We start from the raw sequence: 22,233 nt of genomic DNA, 5'->3' as shown, positions 1-22,233 counted from the left end.
GGAGGGTCATGCTCAGTAATAGCATGTGGTGATAACCCATAGTTCACTTCTGCTGTTATCTAGAGAAGTCTTTCTAAGGTAGACACAGATCACCCTGGAGAGGGAAGAGGAGAACTATATTCTGATAGTGTTAATAAAAACATACAATTGAGGAGGAAGAGGAGGAGTATATAGTCTTCCTCTTTAAAGAAAAGTCTGTGCTACTTGAACTCTATCTCAATGTAAACAGTGCAGAAGTTAATGTTCGTCAGGGCCATAAGTCATTGTAGCCAAATCTAGATCTGGATATGTGTCCTTTAACTCAAGGTTCCTGAGCTTAGTTACTGGAGCTGTAGACTTGAGAGATCTTGTGGTGCAGAAAAAAGTGTTTTGTTGACCAGGGAATGTGGAAGACCAGGATCTGAGTAGTTATACCAGCTTTCCCCCCAACCTGGTGCCCTCCAGTTGTGTTGGGCTACAACTCCCAGTATCCCCCAGCCAGCATGGCTGGCTGGGGGATGCTAGCCGTCAAGGCTGGTGCTGAGTGTTGGTATAGTTGGGTCCTGCCAAGGATCTACACCCTAGCAGGGGGCCTACTGACAAGAGTCCCTGCAACCTGCTTGTTTACCTGCTTCTCACTCCAGCCCAGGCAATGGTGAAGGCATGAAGGAGGAGCAGTAGATGCCACTGCCTACTTGCTCATTGCCTCTCTGGCTAGCAAGCAAGCAGGTGGTAGCAATAATGAGGAAGCGGAGCAGCAGCAACTTACAACAATACTAGTGAGCAGGTAGAGGAAGAGGGGCCCATTGAGAGTATCTTGCCCAAGGGCCCTCCAAAACCTTAAGATGGCACTGCTGGCAGTTGTAGTCCAACATATCTGGAGGGTACCAAGTTGGGGAAGGTTGATTTATACCATGTCCAGCCAGTCTACGGGCTTCATACTGCTTGCTAGTCACAGGGCATGAAGTTGTACATCCCTTCTGTGACTGAATAGGGCTTTGAGCCTGATGGCACCCTGCCCCTGAAAGCTCGCTAAGCAAACTCTTGCTCAGACCATGAAGTTCAAGCTTGAGGCCGTAGGCTGCCCAGCTACCTCCTTTTCTGTCTGCATGCGAGGAAGGGATTGAAAGCTTTCACTATTGCTTTGGAACTAATTAATGTTCAGAATGCCGTAAGAATTGCATCTGAATTTGCAAGGTTTTCAGGCAGCCTCATGTGTGCCTGTCCTGGCATACAAAATATAGTGGTCTACAAAGAACACGGAAATCTTACTAGGTGATCTGCAGCACAACAAAACTTCTTAAAAATAGCTGCTTTAAGCTACTGTTGTTATCACTAGAGGGCAGTAAATACAAACAGAATGTAATGGAACTGTACAGTGTGCATTGAGAAATTCCAAAATCTTATATGTTGCAAAAGTAATTGAGGCGACTGTTTTTTTTAATGTTCCACCTTCAAGAAACCATTTTTATATCAAATTGTTTACTGAGGAATCTCTGTAAATTGGAAAGGATTCTGAAGTGTTTGTTTTATGTTGAAGATTCATTTTGTGCAGGGTGTTAAGTGGGCCTGTCAAGCCTCACTAAGTGCACTGGGAGGGGAACACATCTAACACCCCTTTGTGGGTGTACTTTTGTTTATATCAGAGATTAGTATGCTGCTTTTCTTCTCCAAAAAGGAAATGGCCAAAGTGGCTAACAACAAGCAAAAAACAGCAACATAATAATCATTAGACTAGCAATCATAATAAAAGCCAGTAAAAAATTAGAAATAACACTTAATACAAGCTGTAAGCACTGCATTGATGGCTTTTTAGCAGATAAGGTGGTATAATTAAAACAGTAAGAGAGGTAAAGCTAAAAACAAATTCTTAAGCAGAAGAAGACTCAAAAGCTCTTGAAAGGGGCAAGTTTTCCATTGATATCCACTACGGAAAAGGCCCTTTTTGTGTGTTGCTGCCTGCCAAGAAGGTAGCAGCACATGCAAAAGGCCCTGATGAGATAAATTCACAAAGTGAGCAAATTCATATGGGCAGAGATGGTCCTTAAGGTATCCCGGCTCTAAGCTCTTCAGGGCTTTAAAGGTAATGACCAGCATCTTGAACTGGATACAAATCAGCAACCAGTGCAGCTGACACATGGGTGTAAATGTGATCCTGACACATGGGCATAATGTGATCTGGCACTGGTCATAATTTTGGCAGCACCATTCACCTTACAGGAGAAAGATAGGTGAAAGACAGCTTGCCACCATTATTGTTCTTGTCCTATAAAAATCCCAAGAACCACCAAGGTTTCTTATAACATAGCTTGAGGTATAAAAGAAAACATCTGAAACCACAAGTCCTCATTATTCTGAACATTAATGAAAGCATGACTTGCTGGCATGTTTGGTTATTATTACTAAGAAACTTCGTTTGTAAAACTGTCCTTTCCTTAGTAAGATTTCTGTTGAGGGGGTGGGGGTGGGGCAGTATATATGCTAAAATGTGCATTAAGTGAATAGTTAGGATAGTTCAAGCACCAAAATGCTCTAAGGGTAGATGGCAAACTTAAATGCACAAAAGTAACACCCTGCAAAATGGGCTATTTACTTCGTAGTCTTTAGAATAGCCTTAGTTCTGAATTGCAACACAACACAGCAAAACAAGGGTGCACAGCCAGGAGGCTACATGTAGTCCTCCAAGCCTTAACTGCAGCCCCCAGGGTGCATTGACCCCCCTGCTAAATCCCCTCCCCCGTTGATTGCACCATTGTAATTGTGGTGGCCACCACTGCTGATTACTAATTTACTAGCCTTCTCTCTACCCCCTCCCCCAGTGGTTGTGATGCAAATTGCTTTCCCCCCACTGTTGCTAGCAGTAAGGAAAAAATGTTCTGTATCAGGATTGCTGAGATGTGCACATGTGGCCCCAAACCCCTGAGCCAGTATCACATGCAGCTCTTGGGGCCGAAAAAGTTGATCACCCTGCAGTAGAATAGCCAGATCATCACTTCACTCAATTTGAGATCACGTAATATTAATATTCACTTATGATTAAATAAAATCATGGTATAAAACCCCTACACTATTTATGTCAGCCCATCCTCTTCCTATCATGTTTTCACATTTCTGTAGTCCAGTTCATATTATGCTCTGGAATCTAGGTTGAGAATATGCCCACTCCTTTTTCAAAACATTCAAGCTGGGACACAGTGTGTACCAGACACAACTTTGCTATAGCTGTTAGGTAGTGCCTCCATAGTTCTGTAGAGGTCTAGATTCTCTTACTGCCTCTTGTCAATATACAGTTTTGAGTTGCAATGCTGGTTGCTTAATTTTATTTATTATTTTTGAAACTCTTTCCATGACTGCATTCAAAGTCCCATTATTCCCCCCTTCTGAAAAGTATGTTATCTCTTAAAGAGCAAGTGCTTTGAAATAAGAGTGTGTGGGTGGGTGGATGGATGGGGGGGATATATTTCTAGCAACATTTTAGTAGAAACAAGCTACTCCAACTTGATATTTGTACCATGGATTACAAGAGTTACTGTAGTTTAGTAGTTAGGAGAATGAGCTGTGAACCAGGATGTTCCTGATACAAATCCTTCCTCAACTGTGAACTCACTAGGTGGTTTGGGGGAAGCCACTCATTCATCCAGCTATCCATAATGGTGGGATAATACTGGCCTGTCTTACATGATGGTTGCAACGATTGCTGAAATAATGTATGTAAAATGCTTTAAGCACTAACCAATATTGCTATTAATTATTAATAAGTTACCACAAAATCTAGTGAAGCAGGCCATTGTGTTTCTAGCTCTCTGCTACCTCCAGTTTAAGATGTGGAGTAATTTAACGAGTTTGAAATACAACTTTTAGAATTCAGTTTAGACACTTTGACTAGGTTCACTCAACATGATAAGCCACACTCAAGGTTGAATGTGGGTTGTCATTGAAATGTGGGTTGTCGTTGAAATATGGCATGTTGTGTTGTCTGAACCCAGCTACACTAACAAACCATGGTTTGTTAACCACGAACAACCCATGAAGAGAAACCATGTCTTGTTGTTGAGTTGTGAACTGTGGGTTGTTCATGATTAACAAACCGTGGTTTCTTGTTGTGGTTGGGTTCAGACAACACAATAACCCATGGTTCAACAGCGAGCCACACTCAACCCAGTCATTCTGTGGTTTTCACTATTCAACACATTCAGCCATTGAATACCCTGGTTGCATTGCTGGACTGTCATATGTGAACAAACTGGCATCAGAAAAGTATCATAGTATATTTACCAAGTTCACAAACATAGTATGGAAGTCATACTCCCAATTAAAATATATAAACTGGAAAAGTTTTTCTAATACAAAAATTCCAGCGTAGCTCTTCTGAGGTGCACAGAGAGTCACACTGGTGTAGCTAAATTGCTGAGTGGGCCCTTTCAGCTACAATCTGTGGAGGTTGTGAATGTAAAAGGAGCCCCGGGATTATTTTATTTAGTGCTTAATACTCTCTCATTGTTAAAAGGGTGTTGTGTGTAGGATCTAGGTCAGAATCACAGAAAAGTTTCTCTGAAGAGATTGAACTATTGCATTTCCAGCACCCCTTATCAGCTCATGTTTGTTTCCTGAATGTCACTGAGCTCTTTTTTTCATCCTCTTACTCTTTGAGACCCCCACACACCTGTTAACAAAAGCCCCTGCTCTGCTCTTTCTCACAACTAGGAAAACAGGATCTACATGGAGCATGGCTGTTCCTCATTATTGGAATCCCCAGTGTAAGAAGCATAGGGTTTCATTTTTGAATCAAGGCAGAATTTGGCTGTATTGTAGCAACTGTACAGTCTGATGGCTAGCTGTTTTGGCTAGCTGTTTTGGCTAGCTTTTGTACACAGACCTGTCCAGGAGTAAAAAGGATTCATTCCCCTATTAATATATTGCCACTTGGCTTTGAAAGAATGAATAAAAGCCTCCAACTTGCTCATGTAGCAACTTCACCAAGTGCTTTGGTCATTGTGTTATGTCAGAATGTCCTTTGGCCAGAATTAGAAGAAGAGGCATGCTGTATCAGACAAAGGGTCCATCTAATCCAGCATTCTGTTCACACAGCTGCCAACCAGCTGTTGACCAGGAACCCACAAGCAGGGCATGAATGCAACAGCACCCACCCACCCATGTTCCCCAGCTCACTGTCTCTGGTACTTGAGGTAGCACATAGCCATCAGGACTAGTAGCCGTTGATAGCCTTTTCCTCCAGGAATTTGTCCAACCCCCATCTAAATTGGTGGCCCTCACTACATCCTGTGGTAGTGAATTCCATAGTTTAACTATGTGCTTTGTGAAGAAGTACGTCCTTTGATCTGTCCTGAATCTCCCACCAGTCAGCTTCATAGGATGACCCTGGGTTCTAGTATTTTGAGAGAAGGAGAAAACTGTCTCCCTATCCACATTCTCCACACCATACATAATTCTGTAATTGCTAGGGAAAGCCCACTATTACAACAAAAGCTGTACAAATTTACATATAATGCATGTTTTAGGAATTGAGACAGAGTCAGTATATAAGGACTGTGTGAATGTTACATCAGGGTAGACTGGATTCATGGGGAATTGCAGAATTGTGCCCATTTGCCCCGCCCACTACACAGAGTTTTGCATGTAGGCTCTGTCTCTGTGGTCAGGAACCTGATAGTCACACCTTTCTGTATGACTCAGGGCAAAGAAAAGGTAAATAAACACTAAGCACACTCATGGATTACAGGCTACCAGTTTACTGTGTCCTTTTCTTGATTTACTGGATCTTGATTATGTGCAAGAAAGGATACAAACTCTTTGTAAAAAGCTCTGCAGGACGCTTCTGGTGCCAAAAGTGTTCACCTCAGTAATTGGTGAGAATTCAACCAGTGCTGAGCAATGTTTGATGGGGTTTTCAAAGTAATTTTGAAAGGGCTGCATTCATGCTGTTGGGAAATGTGCTACCAGGGCAATTCGTAATCGCCAATGGTGATCACGGTTCCTTAAATAAAAAAAGATGGCATTTTGGTGAATGTATTGTTCCATATACCAAAATGTTTCACCTCATACAGAATGAAGATGTTGCAGTTGGAAAAGCTGCTTCCTGTAATGAGGCAGGAGACTTTCAACGGCATGTCATCTTACTCCTTTAAGAGTAGAAAGAGGTTTTTTTGTGGTGGGGGGAGGGGAGTTGAACATGATACGGAAGAGGTATCATTGCCTCTGGGCTACATGCAGTCATCCCACTGTTATTTCTGATATTTGGTTTTTGCAGGGTTTTGCAAGTGCTTCAGAACCTGCAAAATTTGTTTGAGTCGAACCAATCTCCAGCCGTTGTCCAGATGCTTCCCTTTAATATTAAAACATATATAAATAATAAATGTTGTGTACTTTAGACTTATTTCACATCTGATTTAATAAGAATGTGTGTCTTAATACATATTTATGGAGGCATGGGTTGGATGTTAAATGTATCAATGTGAAGGGCAAATATATGAAAGTAAGTCTCTTTGGTGAACAATCTGAACAAGTAATTGTTGTGGTTCGCTTAAACCTTTTGAACGTGGTATCAACCCTGAAATTAGGTTACTCTGTTCTATTCAGCAAATAGTCCCTGAGGAGGATAATCTTGGAACATCCTGCTCCCCTTATATGTGTATCTTAAGAGATCCTGAATTTTTGCTCCTCACTGGCTTTGGTGTTCTTTTATTTGCAATGCCCTGAGGACATCCCTGGTTTATTATTTTTGATAATGAATCTCCCATTTTTAGGGGTTTATTAAAGCAGCAAAATGCAATTACATACTATAGTTTTGAGATTTCTAATGTAAAATTTAGGTTGAAATGCTATGCAGATTTACTTGGGAATAAGCTCCAATAAATTCAGTGGGGCTAACCTTGGTAAGTTCCTGGGACTCATGATTATATAAAGAAGTATCAAGATGTAACTTCTCATTACTTTAAATCCCAGGAAATATAGATGCATCTTTTAAAAGCATATATGCTTGATTCTGGTTTTAAAATTCACTGCTTTTGAAGCTGAGTCATAACTTTAAAAAGTAGTGAACATCTTGGTTTGCATTGGCAATCTAGCACCCATATGACTTTTTGTGACAGACTTCCAGAAACACCTTTTTTAATAACTATAATTTCAGTGAGTCCAAGGGCCACTTTACACACTTTAAGTGTACATGTTAAAATGTAAAGTGTGAATGTGATACACTTGCAAAAATGTGTATACTACTGGTACTGTAGTCTGGGAAATGTGATTGGTTGCAGCTCCCTGTTAAGTTTATATTCAGTGGCAAACTTGGATTTGCCTCACTGTAATGTGTAAAATAGCCATAAATTTGTGAATGCCAAGTTATGGAAATCACTCATAATAATGACCTATTAAATACTCCAAAATGTTTCTCTTTCTGCTAAAATCAGATTATAGGTTTGTGGAGCTAATGCATATTCTCAGTTGATCCAGTGATGGAACTATGTTTTTCCAAGAAAACATAAAAATTTAAAGATATCCTTGCATACTCTTAGAATTGACGACTTCATGTTGCAATAGTACAACAGGCTGTCAAATTACAACATGTCACTTTTATACTGAAGTCTCAACACAGGTATATGTTACCAGAAGGAAAGTCCCTCCTCCTCTCTGCAAAAACTTTTAACTTCCCCTTGAGAACTTTAAGTTCTTTAAGCTTGGCTTCCTAATATGTGGACTCCAAACAAATATATGGAATAACTGTTGAGGTCAGGAAGTAATCACTAGTAATATAAAGAGGAGCAGACCAATCTATTTTATATGGGCCTTGCCCCATAATTACTAGGGCTGTGCATGGACCCCCGATCCACTTCAGATGCTGCTTCGGATCCTCTGAAGTGACCCCTATCCGCCTCAGATTGATTCAGACCCCCTGTGCTTCAACTCAGATCCAAATCTGAAGTGAGATTTGGATATCCGGATCGCCCGTTCTTGGCGCTTTCCCACTGACTTGCATGGGGAAACACAAACAGTCATAACTTTTTTAGTTTTTATGATACATGCATGAAATGTGGGGACCTCTCCACTCCCCTGGAGCAGAGGCCACCTGCAAAATTTGAGACAGTTCGACCTAGTGGTTTTTGTGCTAGGCTGAGTTAAAATATGATGTTTTCCACAGAAACACTCAAAGCAAAGAGCTGTAACTTCTCCCTGTTTCCACATGCACATGACACCTTGGCCTCTTCCAGCCCCCCCCCCCGAGGGCATTGCACCCCTCCCCCAAAAAGCCCAGGCAGTTTGGCCCACTGGCCTGTGTGCTAGGTGCAGGTGAAATTTGATATTCCCAGACTTCCTGGTCTATGTGAAACCTGGGCTTCTTCCAGCCCCCTCGAGGGCATCCCACCCACCAAAGTCCAGGCAGTTTGGCCCACTGGCTTGTGTGCTAGGCACAGGTTGAATTTGATATTCCCAGACTTCCTGGTCTATGACTGTAATAAAATCGATCGATTGATATTCCCAGAAACTCAGACCAAAGTCAGAAGGGAAAGTGTGTTGAAGATTAGGGTCACTATCCCTAATCTCTGCTGCAGGTGTCTTTAAAGTGCAGAACAACCCTTATTCAGAAGAATCTCTGGCTCAGTCTCTCTACGGCTGAATATACACATTACCTGGCAGGCAGGCTGGAAGAGGTTATTTTTTATCTGCTTTTGTTTATTTCTAGCACACAGTAAATGAGTATTTTGAATGCATCTTGAATGAACGTGGTCATTGCCTAGCCCAGAAGGGCCACTGATTTTTGAATGCAGGAAACCTCCACCTGGTGGACCAATACTTCCCCCACCCCATCTCCTCCATGGTGGCCTGCCTAAGCCTCTTGGGGGGTGAGAGATGGAGAGCTTGAAGGAGTTCTGGCAGCACTACCAGCCTTATGCTTGCTCCTGCTGCTGGCCTACTGGGACATGGGGGCCTCTTCCTCGAGCAAGACTGATTGGTGCTGCCTCCTCAAGTGCAGGAGCTGGCTGCTGGTGCTGTAGTGCCTTGGCTGTTTCCCTGTGCTCAGAAATGCCTTGCAGCTGTGGCACACAGCAGTGCTAGGATCCGCTCCCAACTCAAAGTGGTCCCACACAATGCTGCCCTGACATTTCGGGGAAGGAGGAGACGCAGACTGACTGCCTTGAGTCTGGGGGCACACCACACAAGTGGGGGGAACCATGGAAGAGGGGTCAGGTGCTGGAGCCTCTGCCTGCTGCTCCTCCTCCAACACACCCTAGAGGATCTTCTCCTCTTTGCCCTCCACCACACTGAGGACATCAGACACTTCTGACCTAACGTCCATCAGCGGACTCAACTCTTCCACTACAGAAGGAGATGCTGCTCCGCCTTGGGCAAGAGTGCGACTACTGCACCTGCCCACGCCATCCTCCTCGAACAGTGACCTCCAAGCACTGCAGCTGGCCTCCACACTCTGCTGCCCTACTGCACGGGACACAGTATCTGGACTAGGGGATAGACAACTTGCTTAACAGTGCTGCTAGTGACAGCAGCAGCTCGCCCACTTCTGCCTCTGCCAACACCCCGAAGATGCCACATATTGCACTGGATTGCTTTGCCACACAGTGAAGTGTTATTGGAATAAGAAGTTAATTAATATAAATACTATGTGTGTTGTGCTTTTTCAACACCGTCTTGAAATTTGGACGTATAGTGTTGGTGGAACAACAACCTAGCACGCACACAAACACAGACACACAAGTGCTAAAGAAAAGCAGAACTACCTAAGCAAATAATGGCTGTCTTTAATTTATTGTTTTATATTTCATGTTCTTTTATGGAAGGCAGGTTAACTTCAAGAAATACAGGACGACAGCAGAGGCGATAAGATAAGAGCCAAGAGCAAGCAAACAATAATAAAAAAACCCTTTAATTTCTGTTTTGGGAGGATCAACACAGAGAAGACACAGATGGTTCACTTTGGCCTGGGTTGGGTGGGTGGGGAACCAAGCACTACACACATAGGCTGCTATAATATGCCTTTCTTTAAGAATTTAGAAAGAAAGAAAAAACTAAATGCTTGAATATGACTTGGGGGGGGGGGGACATGCCCAGAAGTCAATGTTTGCTTTTAAAAATTGAAATGAGACTGGATTTTTTAAAATCTAAAAGAGACAGTTGATAGACAAAAATGACAAGGAAATAGAATGGAGAAAGCAGAAGTGAGGGTTGACCTTAAACAAACGCAGCCTTTTCCAGAGTCCAAAAGTGACATAAACTAACACAGGAATGGTGGGGGAGGGGAGAGCGTAGCAGCAACGAGCAAGGAAAAGCTATGTTAGTTTGAAAACATATGGAAAGGAGAGCTGAATATATCTAATACAAATAACAAATGAGTCGGAGGTAGAAAGAAATAGGAGAAGGTGGCTGGAAGGTGTGCTGCAAAGACACCATCCCAAAAGGGACGGTTGAGCAGGGAGTGAGGAATGATCCCACTACAACCAAGCTGTTTCCTTTTAATTTAAATGTTGAGGAAAGCCTAATGGCAATAAAAAATGAAGAAATAGAAGGAACAACCCCAAGAAATGCACACAGATGTGTGTGCATGCACGTGCACACACACACACACACACACACACACGATCATCTAACCATACACCAGCCCTCTCCCAAAGACACAGCTAGTGCAATAACCAAACGCAGCCTTTCACCAAAGTATATATACCCCCTTCCTTCACCACTCTCTAATTGGAGACTGCTGCATTGGTTCTGGCTGAGAGTTCCTGTTCACTAAAGCACACTCCCTCCTCCTCTTGTGCTCGCCTTCCTGCCTCCGCCCGCCTTCCCGCGTGCACTCACCTCCTCTTCCCCCTCCTGCTCCTCTGCGTGAGCTTTCAAAGTTGATACATTTTGGATACAGCCTGTCCAGACTGCTCAAGCTTTAAGTAGAGCTCCAAATATACGAGGGTGAGGAGGTGCTTCATGGGGGGCACTTTGCCCCGGGATACCTCGGTACTGCTCTGACCCACTTTGTATCATGAGGATTTTGCACCAAATAAGCCTGCTTCACCTCGTTATTTGGGCTTTGTGACGAGGCAGTGCACAGCCCTAATAATTAATACTTTGGGGAGGAGAAATGCAACATCAAATTAATATGACATACAAAGATCTAATATTTAAGGTGGTGATTCCAGGATGCATCCTGCCTATATGAAGCACTGACTCATCTGAGAAAGGATTGTCATAGGCAGAGGGCAGCCTTAGTGGCCAAAGGATTAGTGTTAATAATTTGGAAGGATGCTGTTTCCTCTCTTTACTTTGAAGATTGGGTATCTGGAATGGTAACATTGGCCTGACACAGATGAGGTGTGTTCAGGAGAAATTGCAATATGCAGAAATATTACCTCTGGTATTTTACGATTCAGAACAGGAGCTACTTGAATAATTTGTTTTTCTTGGGGGTGGGATGAGTAGGGGAGGAATGGGGGGAAATTTGAGGGCATTCAAAATATATGACATTTGATGTAAAATAGAATCATATTGTCTTTCTTTGAATAAAAATATAAATAAAAAGACAGATGGAGAGACAAGAGATACAAATAAACCTATCCTGGGGGTCATCCTTTACCTACTGCTGCCACTCTGTACAGCTTCTCACTGCTAACACCACATAGAAGTAGACGCAATTGTTCTAAAGAAGAGGCTGTTCTGGTTTTTACAACATGACAGCCCACAATGGGTTAATTAATTTACAGGCAGGGGCTGTCATGTGCCAGGTGTCCGCAGGCACCATTTCTGCATAGTGCCTATGGGCACCTGGTTTTCTGTGGGATGTTGTGTCATGTGAATCCAGGGAGCAGGGGTTGTTTGAGGGTTGGACAACCCTCAAATAACCCTAAACCAAGTAATAGGTATCATTCACATTCAAATTCTGACTTGCCTGTGGTGTCAATACCCTCTGTCTTAAAGAGTGCTGTGCCCACTTGTTTCTGGAACTAAATTTCTTCAGAGCAGTAAGTCGTTGTACATGGTTTGTATGGGTTATCTGGTTCTGTAAGCCAGTGGGTTGTGATGTCTAGTGAGGTGAAATATAAATGGAATAAATTGATTTGTGCCACATCCCATGAGAATCATTAAAATATATATGCTATTATCATGTGTATGAACCAGGGCGTGTGTGTATGTTTTGAGCGTTGCCAGACATGATGTGTTGACGACAGGCTGGGGAACGCTGCAACTGCTTGGCTTTGTTATGATGTTGCAACATGACTGAAAAGAAAATGGATATCTTCTAAATGCTGAGCGCATACATACCTGATCAGTTTCTTCTAATTTTCCCACAAGTTTATGTAGAATTCTGGTATAATTTTGTGTGCCTCTGTAAATCCCTTCAGCCTGCAACTCCTTTGTGAATGCTGTCTATCATTGGGAGCAATCCACCAAGTACTGCTGCTGAGCACCATTCATCCACTTCAGTGAATCTTGCACCAGCTCCATTGAAGTAAATGGAGAATGAATGTGCAGCTGCAGCACTCCCTAGATTGTCCACATTACGACAGAACAAATCAGCAAGCTGTAGGCTGAGTAGTATGACTCGGTTATGTGGCCTGAGGCATTTCCATCAAACTAACAGAAATCGTTTGTGGTTCGTGGGAGATTATGGTGCATTTCACCCATAACACCAAACCATGGTTTGACACTAATTGAATGAATCTTAATCTTAAGCCCTCCCCTTGATTGCTCCCATCAATTTCTTCCTCTTTAGTACAAACCATTTTTTGCTGTTACCCTCAAAACAGTAAAGTATGGTTTGCGGCTGATTTGCGATCCTGGTTTTGAGGGCAAGCTCATAGTTTGCTTGTTCAAACCTAATGGAAAGCTATGTGCTAAAGAGGAAGTAAGAAAGATCAGAGCATGCCAGGGGAGGGCGGAGTGTGTGAGCCCAAGGCTTGCTCATGTAATGCCAAATCATGGTTTGGTTTGGCCTTACATGTGAACCAACCCGCTAGAATTTGCCATAGCAGCACCTAAGTTTTCTGTATGATAATGCAAGATAATTCTTCCCCCCCCCCCCTTGGAATTACAGTCCTGTTTTGAATGGTATAATTAATTAAAGCTGTTTGAACCTTCTCACTGAAACACTTTTTAACTTTTTCTGTAGCATAGTGGCTAAGGGCACAGGTTATCAGCTGGGCATTCTTGGCTCAGATCTTTAGGCAAGCCACCACCTTTCAGCCTCAACTTGCTCTCTGTAATTTGGTGCTAACAATACTGCCTTACCTTCCATGGTTGTTTATAAGTACTGCAGGAACATATGTGAAGTGCTTTTATTATTTAGAAAAAGTGCTATATACATACTATTATTGTTGAATTTGTAGAAAAATATGCTTCATTTTTTAAAAGAAACAATATGTCTCACAGCAGATTGGATTTTATACTCACAGATGATTCACAAATAAGACCTTTGCTTTTTTACTTGTTTTCAGGGGAAGTTCATAATGGACATATACAATCCCTACTGCATGATTTCATAAATGGATAACACTGAGGTTAACATTTCATGCATTTGACAAACTGGGAACTAGTCCTTGTGAATATATGCCACAACAAAGCTGTTCGTCTTTAAGGTGCCACAAGATTCTCTGTCGTGTTTGCTGCAGCACACTAACATTGCTATCCCTCTATAAATTGATTCTGGTCATTATGATGCAAAGAGGGAAAGCTGCAGAGTGACAGCATCCTTTTAGTTGCCTACAGGTTCTTTGTTCATATATGAAACACACACACACCTGGTCTGAAATAGTACAGGTCGATGCACATTTAATTTCTGTCACAAAAAGTGATTCTTTTTGTACTGATGCTGTCAGAAAGAAACATAGTTGAACGGCTGCGCGTAAGGGTTTGCCTAAAATTTTGTAAGGGTTCTATCTATCTATCTATCTATCTATCATGTGTGTGTGTGTGTGTGTGTGTGTGTATTTTAGAAAATGCCCCCTTTAAAAAAATATGGAAAACTAAAGAATCTAAGCCAATGACATTTCGCTTGAACAGAATAGCCACTTCTGCCTCTTTGCATGGGTTCAGTGAGCCCCTCTTACTGAGCTAGTAAATGCTACTGATACGCACACAAAGTTAAGCTAATTAATAATCTCTACCTCGAAGTAATGCTGCAGGGAAGCCAGTATTAAATGGCATTTAGCACAAAAGAAGAGAACTACCCTGTTCCCAAGAGATTCTCCCTTGCTGACCAATCAGAAACTAGCACACACATGTCACAGCTTTCTCTTCTGCTTGTATATATATTTTTGGCTGGAACATGATTGGCTCTTATTTGAGGTTTATGGGAGGGATTACTTGATACTGGTTGTAGCTTCCCTGCAGATCCTTATTTGGTAGGCTGTTGATAGAACAAGTCTTTTCCAGCAGCTGAGCATCTTGACATACATAATTCATCAAGTCGTGGTGTTCTGGAAATATGCAGATCTTTGTCTGCTCTTCAGATTTCTCTTCAGCTCGTGCAATATGTCTTTCCAACCAGGTCCTTGAATTTTACAGCACTTTGGAATTTTGCAAATGGCTCTTATATAATCAGAAGATCTCACTGTTGGAATGCCAGTTAGACATTGTCTTGTGTATCTAATTGCAGGGAATCTATAGATCAGCAGACCTAACTGAGAAACAAAATTTGATTAAAAGAATCCAGCACCCTTCCAGCGTACTTTTCCTTCCCTGTATCTCAATAACAGCAGAGGATTGAATATTTCTGTTTTAAATTGGTAATACTAAAAAAATCAAAAATGCCCGAAGCAAACTATTTATTATCGGTGTCTTGGGGCTACATAAAGGTAGGAATGTTTTGGATTTATTTTGATTTTTTTATTTTTCCCCCCATATTTGCATGACAGCATAAATGATGAACAATTGTAATTCTGGAGACAAATGTCAGAAATGGGATAATCATTTGAACATTGATCTGTTGTATTATAGACTGAGGCTGAATTATTAAAAAAAAGCATAGAATATGTAATTGATAAAGTGGGGAGAGATACTGTCTGTTTTTCAGTGATGCCTAAATGTGCCTATAATAAAGTCAAAGTTAAAGAGCATGCAAAGAATAATGGCTTAAAGCATGTATTCATATTACTTTCTGAACATGAAGATCTCAGTTACCAAGGCTGTTTTTTAATAGCATTGTTCTGGTTTCTGGTGTGTTACACAGATCATGTATTAATTAAAGCCTTCTCTGAAATAGTGAGTGGCTGGAAATGGTCTTTTTCCCTCAGTGTTGGTGTGCCTTACAATATAAACTTGCTGAGAATCAGCCTTGATTTATAAGGCCTCTGTAGAAGAAAACCAGATTGTCTTATCTCCTGTTATATTGAGCTGTGTTCTTTTTCATTGAGTACATCACACATGCCATTATACACAACGCTGAGTAAGCCTCGGACACAACCATGCACTTTTTCTCTTAGTTGTTTCTTCACTATACATTCATATTATACATTTAAATAATCTGTACTGTGTTTAGTAGTAATTAATCAAGTTGTGACCGTTCAGAAATCACCTTTTTTGTTTAGCTTCTATTTAAGATATTGATCCTTGCACAACTCAATAGCCCAATATAAGAAAATTAATCTTCAGTGATAAGAAATTAAAATGTTTCTGAACCCCAAACTTTGAGATAGCTACTAATGCCATCGGGCTCTTTGTTTCTAAAGCAAAATCCCCCCTGCCCAAATATCTTTTTAAGGAATTTCCATCAGTTATCTTTGAAGAACCAGTTTTCCCACTTGTTCACATATATTATTTGACACCCCACACACACACACATGCACAGAAACCCCAACAACAGGCTCAACAACTCCTGCTCTATTTATGCTCTGTTATTATGGGGCCTTCTACTTTGCTCATGCCTTTGAGGAGCATGCCTTTGTCCATAATAATACTTTCCCTCAAATATCATGCTGTTACTTGGTCAAGTACAGATTAATATCCTGAGTCAGAAACGGTGAGTTTGTATGCAAAAACAAGCAAAGTCACCCTTCCCTCCCTTTTTTGTTTTGTTATAATTTAAAAGAGAACAGAGAAGGTGACTGCGTGCAAAAACAAGCTCCCACACAGTGATTCCCATTCTGCTTGCTGTCCTTACATGCAAAGGGATGCTCTGTGAATAAAATCCTTTGCAGCAACCTGAATGCAGGCTTCTGTACCCAATGTGCACCAACAGAGAGTTAGCACAGTGAGCTCTCAAGTACCAAGAACTGATACTGAGAGTATAGAGTGCTGGGATTAGGGAGACCTGGGTTCTAATCCCTGCTCTTCTTTGAAGGTCACTCAGTGGTCTTGGGCAAGCAAGTTCCCTAACTTGGGCAAGCCACTGAAATAGGCTACGCTCCACGTTGCACCAAGCTTCTGGAGATACCAATTTGATAGAATCTGTGGGGCGGGGTGGGGGGCAGGGATGTTCAACTGGCTCCAAGCAATCCCTTTCACTCTCTCCCAACTCCAAATCCCCAACTATGGTATAGGAGCTTGTTGTGGATGGCAGCTGACGTGCAGGCATGTGGATCTTTTATTAGGGCGTCAAGGTTTTAAGTGCAAACACTAATTAATTTTTAGCAACCAGAAAGGGACTCTTGACAAATGAGACATGATAATATATGTCTTCAGTACTTCAGGTGTACTAATGTGTTTTAGTTGATGATGATTTTTGCTGAATAGATAAAGAATCATTTATACCTTTCCTGCTTTATTACTCTCCATGCACATTGTATGAGGAGGGTAGTTTGGTGGGAGGGGGGAGGAATCCGTTGTCTATGGTGGCTTTGTTCAGTGAATCATTTTAAAGGTAAACGATTAATACTCCCATGATTAGTTTTCCATATTTGTGTTCAGCAACAATTGTATATATCAGACATTTACATTAGGAGCAATGAAATATCTTTCAAACTTTGCAATTAAAATACTGGCACCCATCAAGACTTGTGGCTGAAATATTTGATTTTGCAAAATTGAAAGGCCAGGTTAGGGTTCAGATTGCTTCGTGTAAATTCAACTTTTTCTCATACCTCATTTTCTAGGACAGAAATTATTATAGTTCACCCTTCAAGCCTTTGCCTTGTTCTAAAAATGCCTGTCTTTTTAAAAAGTGCATTTTTCAAGGGGGGAAAAACCCCAGACTGTATTCTAATATTACCTGAACCACCCAGCTCTTATTGTATTATATCCCTTTTCCACATGTATATGTTAATGATGGGCTAAGACACTGCACAACTACAGACCTGTGGAAAATTTGGCTTCAGAGAATATACACACCAGAGGTAGCTAATGGGGTGAAGAGTATAAGAAGAATGATTCAGAAGAAATGCTACAGTTTTTAAGACCCATTGATTGAAGTAGATGGGAGTTATGCACTTAACTGTGCAATCCTATGTGTAAGAACATATGAAGATCTCTGCTGGATCATACCAAAGGCCTTTCTAGTCCAGCTAGTCTACCTTGTGCATTACTGAAGCCAAGCATTTGGTACACACCCCTCCTTCTTGTTGTGCATTGAATAGGACAGCATTAGGAACTATGAGAAATGGGGAAGAATTGAGAGAGCATCAGGAAACCTGAGCTTGCAAATAGGAGTATGTTCACCTTGACTAGATATGCTTTCTACCTTTCTATGCTGATCATGTTCTATCTACCACCTGTCCCTCCCCTGTCTGCTGGGTGAACCACCTTGAGGCCAGCAGGTCCTGGTAAAATGATGGCAGACATGAGGTCATAGAGGTGTCTCTCTTCTCCCTTTTGACCACATCAAATAGAATCACATCAGTAGCAACTGTCTCCTAGCACCAAGAAGTGTCCCCCGAGTCACTAACATTAACAAGAGAGATCATGTGCAGTCATCTCCTAATCTAAGCCAAAGACCAGCATGAGGATTTGAGATCTTGTTGTGTTACCCGATGCAGAACATCTAGACTTCAAGACACCATAGGGCATGACCCCCCATGGTTTTTGACGGATGTTATGTAAGAATCTCAAAAGGAATTTTGTTTGGGCTGGGGTGGGGGTTGCTCATTTTTAAAACACATATATACATCCCCTACATTAACCCATTAATAATTTTAATGGGATAAGAGTGATGTTTGTACAACATCTGTGTGCAGGGCCAGCATCAACACCTGGCATCCTTGGGCAGTTGGCAGGGCCCCAGCACCTTGGTGGGGTCCACTGCTAATTGCCTGCCGTGCAACCCCCTTAATTACTTGTATCTGGCCCAGCTCTCCAAGCAGGACTAGGCCGCTGGATCTAGCCACCATTTAAATTTTCCTCCGTGCCCCCGACCTCGTGCACTCTGTGGAATCATGGGGAATTTAAAGGGGTGCTTGGGGCACTGCCACCACAACCAGGTAAGCCCACCAAGGCCCACTCATGAAGCCAGCCCTATTTGCAGGGGTAATTCTTTCCCCAGTAGCCACTTCTAAGGTGAAGGTAGTCAGACCCTCTTCAACCCTGAAGCAACTGATGGGCTCAGATATTTTCCTAGCAGCAGAGGGAAATGTGCATATGCTAACCCTTGCCTGGAGCAGTTTTGAGAGATTGTGGGGTGTCATTCTGACCTCCTCCATATTTTCCTGCATGGACTTGCGTTGCCGGAAAATACTAGGGATCAAAACAGTGCCCTGCCTCCCTCTCCCCCTTCAAAACAGTCCCAACTAAGGGAGTTAGCACATGCATGCTTGTTTCTGCTGGCAGGGAATATCCAGTGATAGAGGCCGTCCCCAGCCCATTTGCACACAGAGGAAATACATAAAGTGATATTTATCAAGTACCTAGACATTGCCCAGGGAACAAGCAGACACACTTCCCATCCACAGGCTCACAGTCTAAAGCAGACATGACATATGAAGGAAGAAGAGTGAAGAAGATTTAAAATAGCAAATGGGTGGCTGAGGCAAAAGAAAGGAAGGGTGTAAATAGGATGCACCATTGTCCCTCCCCCTCACCCCCAATTTTATTTCAAGTTATGTAGCTCATAAGCAGTTGACCCAATTCGCACGTAATAGCAGCAAATCGTGGGTTAATTAACCCACGATTTGCTGCGGCACGTGTCAAGTGCATTCTGCACCATTTTGAATATTCAGCCCCCAATCGGGACATTATAGGTTAACTGTGGGTTGTTTAACCCACGTTTAACCTATAGTGTCCGGGTTTGGATGTCGCATAGCAACCCCCAATCGGGGGCTGAATATTCAAAAAGGTGCAGAACATGCCCAGTATGTACCACAGCAAATCTTGGATTAATTAACCCACGATTTGCCACTGTTATGTGCGAGCAGCCCATAGTGTGTGGGGCAATGGTTAGCAGACAGACATAGTACACAAGAGTAGATTGCAAAAGCATGCTCAGCACACCCTGCCATGGGGTTATTTTCCAAAAAAGGTTTAAATCAGCTGTGAGCTTCATTTGTACTATTTATCTTGTCTGATTGTTCTTCAGAGTTGAGATAGAATGTAGAGGAAGGGGACATTTGCATTGCAAATGTGCATTCTGGCCAATGCAGGTTTTACATTCAAAGCAAGAGCCTTTAAGCCTCATGTGTGAAAACACCCCTAGGTACAGGGGGAAACTAATATGACCTGGTTTGCACAACATGCCATGGCTCGTCATGGTTATTTAACCCATGGTGAGCCGTGGTGTGTGCAGGCACCATTTTGCATATCCAACCCCTGCTTAGAGGTTGTTGTATTGTGCAAACCCAACGAGCATGGATCATGTGAAGGCTAAAGTAAATTTGTATAATCCATAGTCTTTTGTAGGGTTATGCGAGGGTTGTTTAACCCTCGCATAACCCACACTTGTTGGTTTTGGACAGTATGACAACCCCCAAGCCAGGGTTGGCTTTGCAAAATGGCAGCATATTTTGAATTTAAAAACTCACAATGGGCTGTCGTGTCGTGTGAACTGGCCCACTGTTTTATGTCGCATTCCCTAAAAGCAAGGTGGAAAGAAAATAACACAAACAATCCATTTCTATGGAGTGTGATGGCTGGCTTTGCTGTATGTGGAATTTTTGGGGTAAATTGTTAATAAAGATGTCCATTTCCCTAACAATCTAGTAAACACTTTTGTGTATGTAAAAATCAAAATGCTGAGTGTTGCCCATTTTTCTTTGAGTATTTCTGATCCTATACTCTTCCACTCATGCCTTGCAGATCATAAGCCTGAACCTAGGGCCCCCCAGGTCTTTGCTGAGGTGCTGAGAGTTGCCCCCCCCCCCGCATCATTAAACCAGCAGAAATTATTAGTGCACCTGCTTCGTATCAGAAGGGGCTGCTGTGGAAGGGGATCCTCTTGGAGGCTGAAGCAAGTGGGCCCACCATTGGATCCTTGGCCCTCTCATTAATGCAGCGTTGCATTTGGTAGGGGTGATCGAAATGGGATTTCCCCCATGCAGTGAACACAGCTGTTGCTGCACAAGCCGCTCTAACAAACCTAGCTCCCAAATACCTCCTCCTCCTCCTCTCCTCCTCCTCTGTATGCTGCCTTATTTCCTAAAAAGCCATCAAGGTGGTATGTAACCATTTAACAATATAACGGTAACACAGGAAAAAACCCATTAAAACTACATAATTTTAAAGACTAAATTAAGAAGATGTGTCTTCACACCCTTTCTAAAAGCTGGGGCAGGAGGGCTAATAGTAATTCTTGTGGGAGTGCATTCCAAAGTTTGGGGGCAACACAAGGAGAAAGCCCTTTCGTGCCATTCTGACAAACGGGCTTCTGTGGGTAGTGGTGTCCTCAAGAGGGTCTCTCCTGCAGACCTTAATAATCTGGCAGATTCCTAGCAAGTCAGGTGGTCCCAGATCCTAAACCGTTTTCAAAATCTCACAAGGATGTTGTTGCGAAATTGTTACTAGAATCATAGAATAGTAGGGTTGGAAGGGGCCTACAAGGCCATTGAGTCCAACCCCCTGCTCAATGCAGGAATCCAAGTCAGAGCATCCCTGACAGATGGCTGTCCAGCCTCGCCTTGAATAAATCTGGTATTCTGCTACTAAACTTGTGCAGCTCAGGATAATATAACCAAGTAGTATGTACACATGTGGTAGACAGAGGAGTGTAGCAATATCCATTGGAGGACATGATTCTGTCACAATAACTAGAACAGTCTATCCCATCTCCATTTTAATGATACTATTAAAAATGTGTGTTTTTGCTGTTCTGTACATACTCTGTGCTTTGTGGGACAGCTATTATCTACAAACAAAATTACAGTTCCCAGGTTCCCATGGCAGCTGGATCAGAATTTTGTAAATTGGATGCCTAAGTTTAGATACATAGATATTTAGTGAGTAGATAAGAACTATTGACCTTTTAGTTACTCCTTCCTACAAGGCTGCTTAAAATTGTTCAGGTGGGCTGAACTTTTCAGTTTAGCTAATGGCTTATACACATCATGTGAAAATGTTGGAATATGGGGAAACACAAGAAAATTGTTGTTTCTTCTGTAGAACAAAAGTGGGATATGTGTATACGTTATAAAGATTCAAAGGAGTCATTTTGTTTTCTAAACTAAAACCTAGTACATTTGATGAGAGCAGTGAAATTGATATGTACTCATGCCCACAATCGGTTTTTGACATGTATTTGTGTAAAATTATGTAGAATAATTCATGTGATGCTTATCTTGAAATTTGTCCTGGAAATCTGATTTTACCCTTCATCATGCCATAGAGCTGAGGTGGTTTAGTGAATTAAAAATGTGAATATGTCTGTTAAATGCATCTTGCATTTTCTCATGCCAAAGGGATACATTTCTTGGGTCATTGACGTTCTGTTTTTTGCTTTTCTTTGCAGTTTAAAAGAATGCTCAATCGAGAGCTAACACACTTATCTGAAATGAGCCGATCGGGCAATCAGGTCTCTGAATATATATCCAACACATTTTTAGGTAAGCCTATGATTATAGAAACAGGTACTCCTTGTTCTTTTCACTGTGTTTTTCCCTCCTCTCCACCACCCAACACCAACATCCAGATGAAAAGGTTACAGCAATTCAGCTCTTTCAGTAGTGTTTGTTTTATAATATCCTCCATTCATCATCGTTAGTTAAATAAAATACAATGCTTGCCTTTATTTTACAACATAGGCTTTCCTTTACATTGAATGTGGCCCTTTTGTGTTCAGAAAGTTCCATTGGACAGAGCTCCCAAATGTTGCTACCTTTCACTGGATGTGTACATTGTGTGGGCCATGCAAGTGTATTTTGTGTGACATCGGAATTAACACATCTT

At 42.0% G+C, this 22,233-nt stretch overlaps 1 protein-coding gene across 2 annotated transcripts in view; it reads left to right on the top strand.

Annotated features, from left to right (window-relative positions):
* PDE4D (phosphodiesterase 4D) overlaps positions 1-22,233 on the top strand; it is a 1,044,072-nt gene that overhangs the window by 999,712 nt on the left and 22,127 nt on the right. For both annotated transcript variants that reach the window (XM_084833299.1, XM_084833300.1), the window contains one exon: positions 21,797-21,890. In XM_084833299.1, coding sequence (XP_084689425.1) covers positions 21,797-21,890 — 94 coding nt within the window. The remainder of the gene's footprint in view (positions 1-21,796; positions 21,891-22,233) is intronic.

Source organism: Heloderma suspectum, chromosome 2 (assembly GCF_057233095.1).
Source record: "Heloderma suspectum isolate Gila_16-S chromosome 2, 16-S_ref, whole genome shotgun sequence".
Lineage (NCBI taxonomy): Eukaryota > Metazoa > Chordata > Lepidosauria > Squamata > Helodermatidae > Heloderma > Heloderma suspectum.
This window is presented reverse-complemented; position numbering and strand designations above follow the sequence as displayed.